The sequence below is a fragment of the Macrosteles quadrilineatus genome, unplaced genomic scaffold, assembly GCF_028750875.1.
Source record: "Macrosteles quadrilineatus isolate MER2022 unplaced genomic scaffold, UCM_ALF_1.0 Scaffold_1__1_contigs__length_201487025, whole genome shotgun sequence".
In the NCBI taxonomy this organism is placed as follows: domain Eukaryota; kingdom Metazoa; phylum Arthropoda; class Insecta; order Hemiptera; family Cicadellidae; genus Macrosteles; species Macrosteles quadrilineatus.
The window spans coordinates 97,614,687-97,632,866 of NW_026542594.1; the positions used below are offsets into that span (position 1 = coordinate 97,614,687).

Consider the following 18,180-nt stretch of genomic DNA (forward strand, 5'->3'; position numbering starts at 1 on the left):
GGAAATAGCTGAAATAAGAAATTGGAATTTTATAAATAATTAATTTAAGTAGCTCTAGTTGTCTCAGCTCCTTCGGAATGCAGATGCACAATGTAGATTAAATGGAGATTGTAATGATATGAATAAAATGAAGGGTCACTCAATTATTTAGTCTACTATTCCCAAATTTTTGAATTGGTTGATTGAGTGCTTTTTCGCGTAAATCAATTTTGTAATACCCACCATTTTGGCTAGGGGGAGATATTTACCTCGGAATTGCGTCATTTTGTTTCTTTTGACATGCCCTTCGAAATGAGGGGTCACTCAATAGGCGTTGCTCTTTGAAAAAAAAACAGGCCACTCCCTACCTTCTTCCTCTTTTAGGGGGGCTAAAAAATATTGTTGATGTATACAATTGTGGAACCTTTGTTAACAATCAATGCCATAAACGGAATATTTACATCTATTTCGGATGAAAAAATACAGATTTGTTTCCATACTTCATTTACACACTGTATAAGCTCATCTTTAAAAAATGTTATATGTTGGATGTTAGGCATCAAACGGTTAAAGAATTTAAAATTCTTTAGGTTTGTAAATTGACAGAAAAAAAACATCCTTATTATATGAGTTTTTGTTTTGTTATTATTGTATTATGTATGCAATACATTGTTGAATAAATTGCCACTATTGATCGACTTTCACCATTCTAAATCTTTCTTTTCTACTAGTTTCAAGATTAGTTGATCATAAGAACTTTATGTAAAGTATTTTTGTTCAGTAATATTTTCTGCTATAAATCTGACCTTTTTTGCAAAAGTGGATAGTTTTCTAAATACCGTGATTTGATTTGTTGTTGTTATTGTATTCGAGTATAGCACAGTTTGTTTGCTCTGACTGTATTAAAAAGTAGTTTAAGAATATTTTGTATGTGTCAATAGTTTTAGGAAACCCCTTTATGATATCTGCTGTTTAGTATTTTTTTTCCCGAACACCAAAATAAGTTTTGTGGTTGATACAATAAGTACACAAACAATTACTTAGATAGAAAATATAGATTTTGGAAACTAATGGTCATTGTAATGCTTATTGTGTTTAGCACAAGTTTAAGATGTAAATACATGTGTAAAATACTGTAAACCCTTTACGAGAGTTATTTTAAATTATAGTTGTGATAAATACAATACATTCAATATCTTTCAAAGCTATTACAAAAATACAAAATAAATTGATATACTCAAGGGCTACGTTGCTTCTTTTTAAAGCTACTTACAGGATAAATTCCCTCGCAGATTACAAGTCAAGCGAACCTCTTACTCAAACTCAGCTGTGCAGTATTTCGCTTAAACGGTTTAAACATTGAAACTGCAATTTAAACAGTAAAGTTTAGTTTAGTTTTCTAGATACTTCGTACTTCGCAAATATTCCTAAATTTGTTTGTTGGTAAGTTTTTACAATATAAGTTTTATGGTTTAGTCAACACTTTCCTCAACATTTTTTAAATACAATATGGAAATTTTGTAGAAGAATGTTTGGTTTCCGATAAATAGTATTAACAAGATCATCATCATGATAGTGAGGGGAATTTATTTGTTCGTTTCTTCAATACAGAAAATCTGTCTTTGTTATCAGGTCCAGTTGGTTGAAAGCCGGAGCTGAAGCTAAACGTTAGTAACCTGTAGCAGCACATTGTGGGAAGGTTACAGTTTTGGAGTTGGTGCGTGAGACCAATCAATGGGTGTTCTTTGTGGTTGTTACAGTGGGTGTTTCTGGTGAATCTACAGCTTGTAAGTTGAGAAGGCTGGAGCGGTTGGTGAAGCACTCGTCAAAAACTGTTGAGCAGAGAGGAGGTTTAGGTATATTCGAGGAATTTGAGGCTCCGAGGGTTGAGAACATTTCTCAAATCTCAATTTTGCAATTCAAAACTAAATACTACTGTCAAAGAACTGCAATCACAAGGCGTTAAAATTCAATTGAAAAGTATCCTAGAATTCTCTTAAAAACTGGTGATTTAATATAATAAACTCTTCTATGTGACGGATAAATCATTAATATTGGTTCAGTCGTCACAGAGATTTTAATGTTAAACCCCTAATTAAAATAATAGAATTCGTATTTATTGTATAAAACTCTACTTTGCCTGTAATTCTTTTAAGCATTTTTAAAACGAAATTCCTAATCACATTTTTGTAAAGTATATGTTACCGTCAAAGTATACAGCAATAATTATATATAATGACTAGGGATTATATACCTGAAGAAAAAGTTTGAAATTGAGTAATAATAGGTTGTTTAGGCTTTGTGGCCCACATGTGTGTCAGGCAAAGTAAGTATAAGCTAAAGATAGCTGTAAAATACTATTTACTTTACAGTATTAAAATAATTTGTGTATGTTTAGGTTAGGTTAGGTTAGATAAGGTTAGTAAATCTTAGTGTAAATTAGCCAAGATAGGGATCAAAAGTATAAAATGGTCCTTTAGAATAATAAAATAAATTTTACACGGTTGGATTAGTTTATTTAAGATTAGATTAGTTAAGGCCAAAGAAGGAATGAAAAGTCTAAACATCCTACAGTGGCGTATTTTATAATTTGCCAATAGTGTAATGGGTGTTCTAAAGAACTACTAGGCAATGTATATAATTAGCTTTATTTCATATTTTGTCTCGTTCAATTTTGGCAATGAACTATGCATACTTCGCCTGTAACATGAAATGAACATTGGAACTTTTCTGCTAAACCAAGAAGGTTATCCATTTGCCTTTTGTTTACTGAAACATACTTCCCATCTATGAGGACCAATAGTCGCAATTTTTTTAAAACATAGTGAGAATAGGCTACGGTTATATTTTTTTCTCCCTTAATTTCTTTAATACTTAAATATTTGGAGTTTTAAAACCATACAAGGTTTGAAGTACGTTTGCATTTTAGCTTGGCTCCGTAAAAAAGTAGCCGTAATCGGTAGAAATATATACTGTAGGTAATTCAAATAAGCTTACTCTCTATGAGGCTCAATTTCACTACTGTATGTTTCACAATTCGGAAACCAGGGAAAACTTTAACTTGGGATAGGAATATATACTTATATGAATATGCAAAGTTAATACATATTTATTAAACAAGTTAATCAAACCCATAAAAAATGGAAGCTATACTCGTATGTGTATTTGCTGAATTCCTGGTTGGATAAAATTCACTGAACTGTTTATTTTTGTATGTATCTTTAAACCGTTCAATAATTTATATTTTACTACTTAATTAAAGGTTAATAAGAATAGTCAAACAGAATGGCTAAATAATAATCTTCAAGCTATATTTTCGACAAGTATATTTTATAATTTTTCCCCTATATTTGTATTATGTCTTGCACTATTAAAACTGCGTACAGTGTATTGAGTGTATTGTATAGAAACGTATTGAGACCCGTCCTAAACAGCTGTTTCAATAACATGTTATTTAATAACAGTAAATCTCGACTTTTAGTTATTGCTCTCTTCCCCAGCGCACATCCTAACCATATTTCAAACTCGTCTGCACAAGTGTGTCTTCAATTTTGGATACATCGCTTTCTCATTTATCCAATCTAACGTTCACTGAAACATATTTTTTGTCAATTAATGACAACAATACCCTCCCTACATGTTACTAAAATTTGTTAAATTCAAAAAGAAGTACGCAAACACTTAGTTTTAATGTTGTACCAATTGAACAAGGGGCTAATGGATATAAAATAAATGAGAACAAATATATACTTCCTACATAAATGTTTGATATTAAGTATAGAATCTTTTCAAGTGTATGATTGACAAAAACTGTGCTCTACAAGTCGCCTAGAAGGTTTAACTGTTTTTCGTTACTACATGTCTTATATCAGGAAGCCTTGATTTCTTTTTCATGACTTCGTTACTGAAAAAATCCTCGAGTCTTGCCCTTTAATAAGATTTCTTTCTTAATTACTTGGCCTTTTGTCGGTGTATTCTCAATGGGATCTTGAAGGAAGGCTTTCCATTACTCTGGCAAGAAAGGAAGCAAAAGTGATTACATTTAAATAAAGCTTCTTTGTTATTTTTGTATTATTCGCAATTAAAACGTGAAGACTAACTAATTTATTTCAGTAAAATTTAACTTTACTTAACTAAATGTTATGAATGTATCGTACAACCTATGTTAGTATTACTTTTTGTGTTAATTCAATGATAATTTTGTAAGGTTTTTTTTTTCAAAAACACAAGAGTCAATGAGTTTAATAGCGGTGTAAGTTATTTTACAAAATGAGAATGTTAGAAATAATATGTAAAGAACAATTCCAGAAATTAACAGTGAGAATCAGGTACAAGACAAATATTGCTGTCCTACCTTAACTAAATACTTTGTGATTATATGAAACAATATAAGTATAAATTATCAATATTGTAATGATAAGAAAACTGAACAAAAATTATAATTATTTACAAAGTTCAATGTTTATTGCATGTTAAGAATCAAACATAAAAAGCCAACAAGGCACAAAGGTTCTCTGTCCCAGGGCAAAACAAAATTAATCTTAATTGAAACACTAAAATCCTCCTCACTGATATAAAACCAATTTCTACCTTAAAAAATCAACATTCTTCATAGTCTCTTCCAAATTGTGGCACTTTGTGCATCCGTTCTCATCCCATTTTGATTTAATATGCAAGTCAGTTGAATTCAATCCGCCGTTTCCCAATTGATTCTTTTCAAGCTTCTCCTTCAACTTCTCCGACTACATCTTCTCCAGCCTTTCCAACCTTCTTTTTCTTCTTTTTGTTGGCTTTAGGTTTGGCTGATGTGTTTTGTGTAATGGTCTTAAGCTGAGGATCACTGACAGCTAAGTCTGACTGGTAAAGCTCTGCCTCGAAGGGTAAACCGGTAATTCTATGAGGACCATTGGGCATCAGTAGTACAGTGAACTTGAATTGGACCACAAACTCATTCTGTTTTTCATATAAGACTTGGAAGGGTTCAATCAGCTTGTGGTTGACACACTCATTTACCCCCAACCTAGCCTTCTTCTCGTCTTCAAAGTTCCTCAAGTTAAAGGGCATTGTCCCATATTTGTGTGTTACTTCTGAATAGAACATCCTTGATGCTCTCAATTTCAGCTGGTACGTTTCATCTGTTTTCTTGTAGATTGAAACTCTCGTGTCCATCTCCCGCCCCACACCCTCTCCTGAACTTATGAGTACATCCATAGCGTAAACCTCATAAGTGGCAAATTCAAATTTTTCATGCTCCTTCTTTTGAGCGTCACTGGGATTCTGGATGATGGTCTTTTCCCCATCAATCTTGAATTGTTTGAGCTGGTGGCTTAACATACCTTCAATAGGCTTACAGTTGTACGCTTCAGCTACTTTCTGGACTGTATCAGTAATGTTGTATGTCTCCTCTCCTGCTTTGGGCAGTCGCAGCGCCGCCTTATGATGGCCACTTGACTAAACGAAGCATAGTACTTGGACTGCGATGTCAAAATACTGTCATCAATTAGATTGCTGCGTTTTTGAAGTAAGTAGGTGGTATAATTTCAAACAGGAATGGAGCTTGATAAAACATTCTATTCAAAACTATACAAAATGTTTCGTTCTTCTAGGCTCCTCGTAACCGAAGTACCGTTATTATCTAGAATAATTAAGGTTCAATTAATTTGTTTAAAATTTAAAGATACACATAATGACGATTGTAGGATCTATTCTGTTATTTTAAGCTTATTAACATTAAAGTAAAAAATAGAAACAATAAACAACTATTACTGTAAGCGTAAGGAAAGCCTCTCAAGTTGTAATTGGTATTATGTTGTGATATTTTATGATGACATAAAGGAATCTTGAGCGTTAAGAGTCTTTTAAAAACCTCTTGTTACTAAAAGGTATAATTTTGCAATTGTGAAATGGAGTAAGCCACACAAGATAATTTTTTTATGTAAATATCGATGAAGAACAGGTAATATAGTACAGCTTTTAAACGTAATCACCCTACAAATTAATGCTTTTAAGCTCCGTACAAAATTAAAAATATCGCAAAGACTTAGTTTTGATAATGAGTCCGACTATAAACGGTGAGTTAATATAACAATTAATTTAAGTAATACACGACCAAACGAACGTGTTTTTACATTTAATAATGCATTTCAGTTGCGGACTTTTGCATCTGAATAGAAATGAACTGTTTAAGTTTTTTTTTTTTTTTTTAAGTAAGGGTGGCAAGCAGCCATTTAAGGTGGTAAATCGTTTCTTCAAATAACTTTACTCGTTACAATAGCATCTGGAACAGAAAGTTTGGCAGGCATTTTCAGACACACAGCTCCTGTGGGCGGCAGCCTCGCTTTCACCTATTACCTCACTTTTCTATTTTCTATATGACATTCTTTTACCTATTTTTATATTAACATGGTATATTGGGAAAGTGTTATTTTCGTAAAATTTTAGAAATATATGTCTTGCCCCCAAAAAGGTGGTTTTAAGAGTAATATCTGTGTGTGTGACGTGTGTGTGTGTAATTCTCTGAACTTCATAACAAAACATAAGGCAAAGAAATATCTTCACAGGAACCATGTCTCGGGTAATGTGTCTTGTGTATTACCAGATACACACACTGCACTTTTGAAAAAGATAGGATTTTCACAAAACAGCTAAAACAAGTTTGATTAAAATTTAGTAAGTTATTGTTCTGTAGACTCTAAACAAGAGTTAGTAGTTAAAGAATATCATTGACTATACACCTGTATTATTAATGTGCTCCTTTAAAAATCAGAGTTCGAAAGTTATTGCAACGTTTGTGATTTTCCTCATAAAATATCATAATACTCCCACTGCTTGAATATTATTATATTATTGACAAGCTAATTAGAGAAAGTATGTGCCAGATTGTTTCTTCTTGTTATTACAAACAACTTTAACTGCTCGTTGTTAACGTATCTGTGTGTGCATGGTATAAAGACCGTAATGTGGTGTTGCGGTTAATTCAATCCCTGCCGGAACTACATGTTTTGTGAAGACGAGACTTTGAAAAAACAATTATGCAAATACCATTTTCTACTGCAAGATATTTTGTTTATATAATAGGCCTATTATATAGTCTACCAGCACATGGAAGCGATTTAATGCCGGGAAACTTGCTGTTTTCTGAAAATATTCATTATTGTTACTTCCAAAATTGTTTGGCGGAGCTATCAGAAAAGAATAACAGTGCTATAGGATATTTTGCATCTTAATACTATCATTCGTCAAGGTTTGTTCCCACAAATAAAGAACATGATAATCTTCATACAAACGTCTCTGTACAGCATATTTTTATTGAAGTCAGAAACTAATGGGAGATATTTTAATAGCATTTCTATTATACATCATATTCCATTATACATTCCTATTATGTTATGCATTCCTATTATACATTACATAGGCTAATAAAAACTAATGTCAGGCTCATAACAACGCAAGGTTCATTAGTTTTATTATAAATCTGATTAAAAACTTAGGAACACTTATTAAAATTACCTGTTGGATCACAGACAACAATGATTTAGGACTCAGATTGAAGTCACTCTGCTACCAAGATATGATGCTAACTAACAGAAGGTTGATACTAGTCCAGGCTTGAATCCTCCTCTTTTAGGTAAACAAAGTTATTAAATGAATAAAAAATAACGCAGCACTTAAATTTATAGTCTAACTAGTTTTTCATGTTCCTTATTTGCATATAACTCAAGATAACCACTTAAAAGTATTGTAGTTATTTTACCGTAAATGTGACTTGAGGTTCACTATTCTAAAACATCAAAAACTGTATAAAGCACAGTTCACTTATTAGTCTATTACAATCTTCGTTTTTATTACCAAACACAAACACAAACATAACACATAAACATCGAGCTAAGCCTGAGGCTAAGTTCTTCGCTTACGTTCCCTGCAGCTGTCTCTGCAACATCTTATTTTCTAACAACAATTTATCAGATCCCAGTGTATTGCACTCTTCCGAATATCACGTTCCCCACTTAATTCTTGTCATAGGCCTACAGCTGACTGTGCCCACACCTGATCATGATTAGTATAAATCCATATTTCACCTAATATTAATGGAATAGACTACAGGTCACAGTCTATTTAATAATTTATAACATTTAAAATTATAATTTTATTTAATAATTATTTAGCATTTTTTTTAGGGAATAGACGGATCAAATCACTCAAGTCCAAAACTCAGATTCTAAAAATCATTTGTTAGAAGTACTGTATGTATAATATTTAAAAAAGATATAGAGCTTAAAATGTGTTTTAAAAAAACATTCAGTAACGTTCTTGTGCAATAATAATACGAATAGTGTAGCTATAATATAACAAAAATATGTGAAAAATTTACGGTTCTTTTCAAATTTCAATCCTCTTTCTCACTATTTTCCAAGTGTTTTCCCAATACCCTTTGCTCGTCATAAATTGTTTACACCAGCTTCGAACGGGGTTCAAAAACTGTAAGGGTAAAAAAAAATATGAAATGCAAAAAAGAAGTTACTTAGACTTATACCGAGAAGACTTAGTTAGAGAATGTGTATGCTAAAACATACGCGATTAAAGTAACATTGGACCTAAACTAACTAATATACGTGACGGTAGATTTCTTTAAAAAAGGTCTAAGGGGGATTCTAAGGCTAAGAATATACTGCTTTTAACTTCAGAGAATTTCAATTGTGAATCACAGTTTCTTGTAGTAGCTATAGACTCCCTTCTCACAATCCATCTTGTCCGCGAGGTGTAAATGTGCCGTTGTAAAGTGTAAAGTGGAACACGTGACGCAGGGGCTCTCCCTGCCAGAGCAACATTTCTCTTTTTGTGTCTAACGGGTGTTGTGAAACGTGAACGTGTCTAGCAAGAGTGGAAATAATATCACAAAAAAACTCAAGTAGTAATTCGTACTTTTAAATCAGAATTAACTGTTAATAATTAAAATGATTACACAGAGCCGTGAATATACAAATTGGATGAAACAAAAAATGACCCGTTGTCTATTAATTTCCGAAAGATTGCCATACGAAAAAATGAGTGAGAGTAAAAAAATCTAGTACAAGCAAATACTTTCCACCATCAAAGTTATCAGAAAAATGTCTGTACAGTCAATTTATTAGTTTCAGCAGTGTTGACATACCAAAAAATTACGAAATTGACATACCATAACATGCAAAACTGACTGAAAACAACAACACTCATAAAGATTAAACTCGGCAGCAATAAGCCTGGCTACTTCAAAATGCCATTACAGTAGGATTTTTAGATAATTTATTATTCTACCTGGATTAGTGGGAATTTTTCGTTGATATAGAAAAATCATCATGACAGCTCTAATATAGTTTACATAATTTTCCTTGCGATTTTAACTTTTACAGCCTCGAGACAATGTGATAGACCAGACCTGATTAGTTAAGAATTTTAAAACTGTTAAAATTCGTTATTGTTGTTACAATAACGAGTAGGTTCACTAACCTTGACCATTCTGCTAGTCATATACTTTAATTTTAGGCCACAATATCAATATCTATTCAGAACAACAAATATATCAATAAACAAGCAAACTACAACATTATTCTCCATAAGAATAAGATGGAATTTTAAAATTACAACTTTTTGAATTTTCTATGTTACCAATAACCGTACAAAACACTCTGATATACTAAATTTTTTTACTCTTTAAAAAGGCTTAGAGAGAAACTGGGAAATTTTGTCTTTTGAGGGTCAAAAGTGAGAAAACTATTTTTACGCCATAAAAGCCCCCGTAATACCATGTTACCATGGTCCTTTAATGCTGGTCACGAACTCATTCAAGTTTATCCCGCCTTACACTTTCAAACCCAATTTCATCAAAATCAAACAAAAATTACTCAAGTTATCGCGTTCACGGACGTATATATGTATACATATATACAGATCTGAACGAATGGTGTTTTTGGCCTCAGGGGACATCAAAATGAAAAAGTATATCGGTCCCGGGCCTCTTCCCGTGCCACCTATGGCAATAGCTACTTCCTATAGGGAAATTCGCTAAAACTTTTGAACTCTTTTACCTACATTTACATTGAGGTGAATTTCAGGGACACTCATTGCTGAAAATCTTATAAATTTTCAGCACAAATCAATAGTAAAAAATAACACTCCCAATGTCTCATGAAATATTCACAATATTACCCCTAAGACAACCCCAGATATGACCTTGCCACGTTTCAAAATCGATATTTCCTTGAAACCTCAGGGGGACTCTCATAGGGTGAACTGAGCCGTAGGTCAACAGAAAATAGCCCCAAACGAAGATAAAACTGATTTTATTGCTTTTACACTATCGCCGAATATAGCCTAAGGCAAGTACGATTGTGTGAGTGTACTCGGTTTGCTTGTGTACGATAGTTTGCCTACCGTAATTCGTGCTCGCCTATGCTCCGATTTTCGTCGGGTTTTGGCACGAGTCAAATGCTGGCAGTATACGATCACCGAAAGTCCAATACTGTACTATTATTAGGTCGAACCGGTGTCTGTTCTTTTTGCACCTGTAAGTTTTATTAATTTAAATTTTGTATTCGTTTGTATATGTTACTAGAGGTCACCCTGTGGTCGAAAACTCGACCAAAAATATGTGATTGGAATTTCTTCCATTTGTTGTGATTTCCTGTTTATATTTCATTGTTATTTTGTGCTAGCAATAAAACCTAGCACGTTTTCAACCTAGCAAATCTCTAGGTACTCGTCGTTTTCATTTGAATTGAAGTATCCAAATTATTTTTAGTGATATAAAAATGTAAGCATACTCGGTAAACGCATGTACACAATGCCAGGACACACATTATGTATGTGTGTGTGAAGGTATTAAATGTATGGAATGAAGTTAATTTGTATAAAATAATAGTGCTTAGATTATACCACACGTTCTCCATTTCTGAAGGTATCATGTTGAGATGTTATTCCAAAATACAATTTAAAATGAATTTGATATAGGCTAAATGTTGCAGTTTTATTAAAATCAGAACGTTTTCCGCGCCTTTGTAATGTCCAAGCTAGGAGGGTTGGCGTTGAAAACAGTAGCTGAGAACCATTGATTGTTCCTAAGCGATTAAGCTTAATTGATGAGGCACCAGGAAATGAGAAAACAAAGCGAGGATCGCAGGTAATTTTCTTTCGAGATAATCTCTTAGATCCTTTGTCTGGCGTTTCATCCTACATATTCCTGGAGATTGTACAGTACAGCTTCTCCACAATCTGCTTTTTAAGTTTGTCTACGGCATTTTTATCACTTAAGATATAGAAAAACTTTTTATTTGTATTTTTATTATTCGTAGTACAGCGTTTAAACTGTATTAATATGAATTAATGCCTATTCAAATCCCTGCACAATAATATGTATAGTTTTACTATTTATTTATAAATACACAATAATAATAGAGATATTGAATAGTAAAGTAAGCCTTGCAAATAAACAACCCAAAAACAAAACGAAACCCTATTCAATGTAGGTCTAAGAACAAAACGATTGCTTTTCTTTAATTTACACTAAAGGCGTTGTACGTTTTTTCAATAGATATGTCTTGATGGAGTTTGTTTTATCAATTCTTATAAATGTTTGTAAAAAAGCTTTACGAGTCAGCCAGCATGGATCGGTTAGATTTGAGTCACTATAAGCAACAAAAGATATGTTAAAATGTTCGAAACACTTACACATATTATTGATACATAAGTTAAAGAAGAATATCTTATACAGAAATTAAATAAATTTAATGCATTTATTCACTTGTACCATCTTCTATCTGTGGGGTGAAGCACAGATAAGCTGACATTGGTGTTTGAATGGCTAGACGTGACCATAGCTTTGGTTATCAATTCACATTTATGCATACTTCTTGTCTCCAGGTAAAGGACTCAGACTAACTAGGAGTAGTTATCATGTTGAATATCTTCTTTGCTTCGTGTAACAACTGTTCATGCATGATACAACGTGTTTGTAGGCAAATCTGGACACATAGACGGGTTCAATTAGGAGTAGCAAGTCTGTCATATACAGAGTGTCCCGGACCTCTCTACCAATATTTTAGGACATTGTTCCTGGGTAAGAAGCATATCTAAATATCAAATTTAAATTGTCTGGAAGTCTTCATTTACTTACACAGCCACCATTTTGTTTTTGTTTTCACTTATTAGTTTTTTTACTGAAAAGTAGTTTAACACACGATACTGAAACTTTGCACAAACATTTATGAAAACTAGATATTGCTAAAAAATATGATTTTTTCCAAAATAGTAGTTTTATGAAACTACTAAGTGACTTAAACCAAAATAATTTTTATAATGATGTTTTCATCAAATGTCAATTTTTCAGCTACGTAATAATCTTTTAAAAAAATTAAAAAGGCATTGCACTATTCGTTATTTGTCAGTGACAGTTTTTAAGCCTATCATACCATTATTATATGTAATATGAAATTTTCTCACGGTCTCCCTAGTCTCCTAATAATGACAGGATATAAAGCTTCGATGGATTTTAGGATGTTAATAGTTATATAACTAGGAATTTAGATTTTTAATAATAACTTGAGGGGAATATAATATATTCCCCTCAAATTGCCATCAACGATGCAATCATCATATTATTATGATTGCATCGTTTAAAACATTTGACGTTATATAAAATGTAATTGAATATAAACATTAAACATTTAACCTTTTGATTATTGCACCTTGTGTTGCGTTAATGTATGCAAATTAGGTATGTGCCAACATGTACACGGAGATGTATTAACACTGTGGAATCTGTTTATCTAACAATCACTGCTTGCTCTCTATGTTTGTTTAGACGTTGTTTACTAAGTAACGAAGCTATTTATTATTTATTAACCGATTAATGAAAATCACTGTGAATTTTGAGTCTCTTGTCAGCTTTTGTATTTTTCCTGTCATCTAAAAAAAAAAACACTACTCTGTAGTTGTCATAAAATAACTTAAAATACTACGGTTTTAAAACCTGTAGTATTAAAGTGGTGGTACCCTTTTAATATCAATATATTTTAAGTCTTCTATTTTAGAAAACACTATGAATCGATTCCATTCATCAATTGTTTAAAAACTACCTTTATACAATGTAATCCAGTATAGCAAATAAATATTGAATGTTCTTAGTGAAAAGTAAAAAAAAATATTTAATCTGTTAGCATATGTATAAAACTGCACTAAGCCAAGTCTTCAGTTAATTGGAAAATCCACCCGAACTTTTAAAATCAACAACAGTTTTGGGTTTACGAAAAGCTTTGTATACAAAAAAACAAAGAAAAAAATAACTATTTTTATGTTTATTTTTGAATTTTTAATAATAATGTTTTTTACCATTTAGTTAACTTTGTAGAAGTTATTCTTTATTTTGCTTTTATAAATTATGAAGATCAGTATATGTATACTATTTTTATTTTATATTTCCCAACTGTTCAATATAAATTCCACAAGTTTATTTTGAAAAATATTAAGTGCAGGGGAAGGATTTTGGTGTGTGTAAATATCCTGCCAGTCCATATAATCAAGATGAGATAAAACTTTTCTGTTATCAGTTCTGTCAATTGCAGGATCAAAACAATCAGCGGACAAGACTGTCTTACCATCAGTTATATTAACTTCTATTGGTATCATTGAGTGGTCAGTAATGTGTGCATTGCTTCATAGCATCGAAAATACATGATTTATTAAGGGCGCAGTTTTATCTGTTGTCCTTGTAGACTCATTAAGTAGACATTTAAATTCATTTTCAGAAATAATCGTAATATAACTATAATTTATTCTAACATGTTATAACAAATTGTAGTTTTTGTTTCCTACAACAATTTTATTTTTATAGAATTTATAACTATTAGGTTTTATAAATAATATAAGTACGAGTTAACCTCGCAGCCGGGCCATGTCTGAAATGTTTGTCAGTCTTGTGAAACATCAACTATACTACAGTAGTAAACTGTACGAGACTCTATATCACACAGCTTCCTCACATTCACCAGGGGAGCTTCCCCACCAGGTTTATCGTTGACGGATCGACAGGTCGTGTTATTGTCTTTACACCTCATGATCGATGAAGTGTGGATACATTAGACTCAGCTTCTACATGTGCGTTTGATGAATAATGCAAAGCCAAAGTGAAGTTTTCCTATTAAATAGCAATTTAACACAGTCAATATTTCAATGTGAAGGGTGTGCTTCACATTGAAGCAGTTTAAAGAGATTTAAACTTGCAACAGGGCTTTGTCAATATAGTTTGATAGCTGGTTTCATGAAGATGTCATTACAATCGGAACTGATAGTCTTCTATCCTTAAGTCACCAATAGCAGGTATGTTTGTAAACCTATCACGGACCATGGATAACGGCACAATAAATATTGAACTTATATCTTGGGTAAATACTTATTTTATGTGTGCATGTATGACAAACGGTAAATAATTCTTGGCCACAAAGGTACTTGTTACTCACTACTTTATTGTATAATGTATGTTCATATAATTGTGATAAAATCTAAACAATTCAAATTCACAGCGTGCAATTTCTTGATGTAACAATTATTTTCAGTAACCAGCACACATAATTTTTACATAGAAACAACCAAGATACTTTGACACATTGTTCTGGCAATCATTATGGTGACGCATACTCATGTGTCATTATGACGCACGCATGACGCAAGGAAGGGACTTGAATCTGTGCCATAAGATACAAGATAATTATCATGATGGTTATGACTCTTTTTAATATCGATGCCTAAATGTTCCTTTTCATAAATATTCTTTTCACTCAAAACCGACAGAACGGTACCAAATATTTTAAATGATTTCCTACCATTCAAGGAAAAGTAATAATGAAACACACATGGATTTGTTGTTGGCTCTTTAAATGGAAAGAGTCTTTTAAATGCCCTCTACTAAAAGTAAATGTGGTGTCATATTAAAGCTTATGATTTACCGCAGGAACTAGTAATGGTGTTTTAAAATGTTGTTCCCTCTAGGCCTTCCTCCCCCAGCCATTGATATATTATAGATTGCGCTTTCAAAGATCCATTTTTCATTACAACGAGTTTTTGTGAATCTATATATTAATTTGAAACTGTTTTTCTTTGTGACAGCTATTTTGAGAGAACGGCTGGGCGTAGAAACTCGGTAGAGGTATCTAAAGAAAGGTTCTGGTCTGTAGATGAGCCATCAAAAGAGAAACATGGATAATTCCCTCGGGGCTCTGCCCCAGTGGCCTTTAAATTCCCATACCATGTTATTCTTATGGAGGAAAACGAGGTTTTTGTCACAGCTAATTTGAGAGAACGGCTGGGCGTATAAACTTGGTAGGGGTGTCTAAAGAAAGGTATTGGTCTGTAGGTGAGCTCTCAAAAGAGAAACGAGGTAAATTTTCTTAAGCCTCTGCCCCAGAGGCCTTTTAAGTTCACTCTGCAATTTTGTTTACATTTCGACCATATGGATAATTTTACACTACTTTTAATGAACCAGCTGTTAATATTAAAATTGTATTCAAAGGTCTACTGAAACTGTCAAAATTAAATGTTTACATTATTATTTATTATTTTAAATGGATTCTCCACTGCATGGCAAGTTTTTATAGTTTCACAAAAATGATGAATTTATGATACGTTTTAAATGTTTTGTTCAAAAATCAATGCTTTATTGCTTTTAGAAAATTTTGGGTTGAAAATTGTGTCATAGATGAGTACGTTGAGGATGAGAGCTGTGTTCAAGTTTTGGAATAGACTAACTACGTAGTCTATGGTTTTGGTAAAGTAGGTGAACTAATGTCAATTCAGGTATTTAAAAAAAATGTGTACACAGTTTTTACTTTGATGTACACATGTAGCTAGGTCGAACAACGCATCTAAACCTCACTACATACAAACCATTCGGAAACACAACAGTGTCATCACATCTCATCGCATTTGCATAATTTGTTACCAAGGCTGGACTAGGTTATGGATTTGGTTTCGCAAATGTTCAAGATTTGTGATAAAATTTCCTACAATTATGGTTCATTCCAATCCACAAAATGCATGCACAGCTTTATGTGATCTATATGGCCAAGGCAAAACTACCCCATAAGTTAATGAATTATCAAGTAAGAACAGGATGATTAAATACATGGGTCGATGTGGCAAGAGAAGGAATTAAAATTGCTGAGATCGAAGTAAGAATGTTACTGCTTTCTGGAGAATCAGATATTTTTATAAAAAAAAAAAAAAAAAACTGATTTAATATGCTGATAGAATTCTGTATTTTTATGACCAAAGATGAAGATAGCTTATAAATCTGGATACAATCTGAATGATTTTCCTAAAGCAGATGGAATTAGTGGTTTGGTTAGTAATAAATATTGACTCTTTCCGTAACATGATAGAATAATTATATGAACTCATTCTCCCATATAGTGAAAGTGGCTTTGGTATGAAACAAACTCATGAACAAACAATTATAAGACTCCTAAAAACCTTTTGGGCAACCTAAAGCCGATAAAAAGGTAGGAAATATTGTGTTAAACGAATTTCATCAATCACGTTTTTTAGGGAACGCAATCGTCATACTTATTATTGCTTATCCTCCCTCCATTTAACTAAGATTCTAATGACTTCACTCTATCCATCGCAGTTAGCTGAATTTACATAAAACCTCAAGATTTACCGTCGATTTCGACGGGGTTCCACTAGTAATAATTTAACAGCTTTTTATAGTCAGTTGAATTGTTAATCACCGTCAGACTGTAAACTAAGCAGTAACAGTTGGAGAAAATAATGTTAAGCTTTTTCTGTCAACAGTTATTTGTAGCCTGATTTAGGTAGGTAAATCACTCTTCGAGGAGTTTACCGGCTTAAATAAATGTTTAAATATATATATCACAAAATTTTTCAATTGTTAAACTTTTAAGGTAGGAAGAAATTATACAAACGGTAAAAAGTTATGGTTTTGTCTCGGAGACGAATCTTGCACCCTTTTAAAATTTGAAATTTAAGTACGAAACCAAACATTACTCATTTTTACACATACAAAATACTTTGGCCTGATACTAGACTGATGGCAAAAATAACATTGTCATTGGATTAATCAACTACACAACATAAATAATTTTGTATTAGTCTAGTCTCATTATTTGTATTGATTTACAGGTATACAATTATTACATTATTTACAGTTCGTTAATGTAATAATTTTGTAAATTGGTAGTTCAGTGTATAACAACAGCTGTAAGGTCCATTAAAGTATGATAACATAGTATGTTACCCAGTACGGTTACAGATAAACTGTAGCCAACCAGTGATTCAAATGTAACAGGAAACCGTAATGGCATCGCTGTAATAATGAAATGATACCATCATATCTGTTAATGATAAGTATACAGCATGCCTTAAAAAACTACCATTTGTTGGTAGGGTATGGTTATACTCTTTCTTCTATATAATACAGCTATTCCAGACATAATTTTATGTTAGGTATTCAGTGGTACTTAGTGTTCGATCTATAGTGTACCTATCCAACCAAATTATTACTTACTATGTTTATGGTTGAAAATGTACGTCCGTCTGTGGATTGCTGATATTAGTATGAACATTTCTTTGTTCACATTTGGTTTACCATAGAAGTTAAATCTGCCCTAACTTAGTTTGTTTATTTTTTATCTTGGTATGCCCATTATTATGCTTGTAACACTGGCGAGGCATTATCACCTCAAGATTTTGTTCAAGCAGCTCTATCGTAGAGTGTAACACACTGCATAAAATAAAGTGTGATCCATCCACAGCGACACACTGATAACAGCGTTTAAAAAATGAATCGTTAGTTCTTACAAATTAATTATGCTGTATCTGGGGAGGTTCCTCTTCAATTGGTCGTTTTAGCACCATTTAAACTATGGGTATAAACTCGTTCCTTTAAGATACTCCATAAAAATAAGTCACTCAGTTAAATATGGAGATTGAGGTAGACAACCTAAAAATCACTTCCATGAGCAATCCAACGGCCATGAAGGTCATTTAGTAATTGCTTCACATAATTTAAGAAATGAGGTGGAGCTTCGTTTAGTCGGAAGATTTGTTGACCCATTTTTTGGACCATAAAATGAGTCAAGACTTGTTAATTCAAAACTTGTGCATACCTATTCCCAGTCATTTAATGTGTGTATCATAGCAACGTAGTAAACA

General features: G+C 32.5%; 1 protein-coding gene across 1 annotated transcript; it reads right to left on the bottom strand.

The window, feature by feature from the left end:
• Nucleotides 1–4,627: 4,627 nt before the first annotated feature.
• Nucleotides 4,628–14,066, bottom strand: LOC128999156 (proliferation-associated protein 2G4-like). Its single transcript, XM_054425532.1, has 2 exons — nucleotides 13,959–14,066; nucleotides 4,628–5,430 (listed from the first exon to the last, which is right to left on the bottom strand). The coding sequence occupies exons 1-2, from the start codon at nucleotides 14,064–14,066 to the stop codon at nucleotides 4,696–4,698; spliced, it is 843 nt and encodes a 280-aa protein (XP_054281507.1). The 3' UTR covers nucleotides 4,628–4,695.
• Between the last annotated feature and the right edge of the window lie 4,114 nt (nucleotides 14,067–18,180).

Bases quoted from the DNA above. Each gene is read 5' to 3' on its own strand.
- LOC128999156 (XM_054425532.1), bottom strand. From the start codon at position 14,066: ATGAGGTGTAAAGACAATAACACGACCTGTCGATCCGTCAACGATAAA. The intron at 5,431-13,958 runs GTTTACTACTGT...TGCTTCGTTTAG, and splicing joins GTGATATAGAGTCTCGTACA to TCAAGTGGCCATCATAAGGC.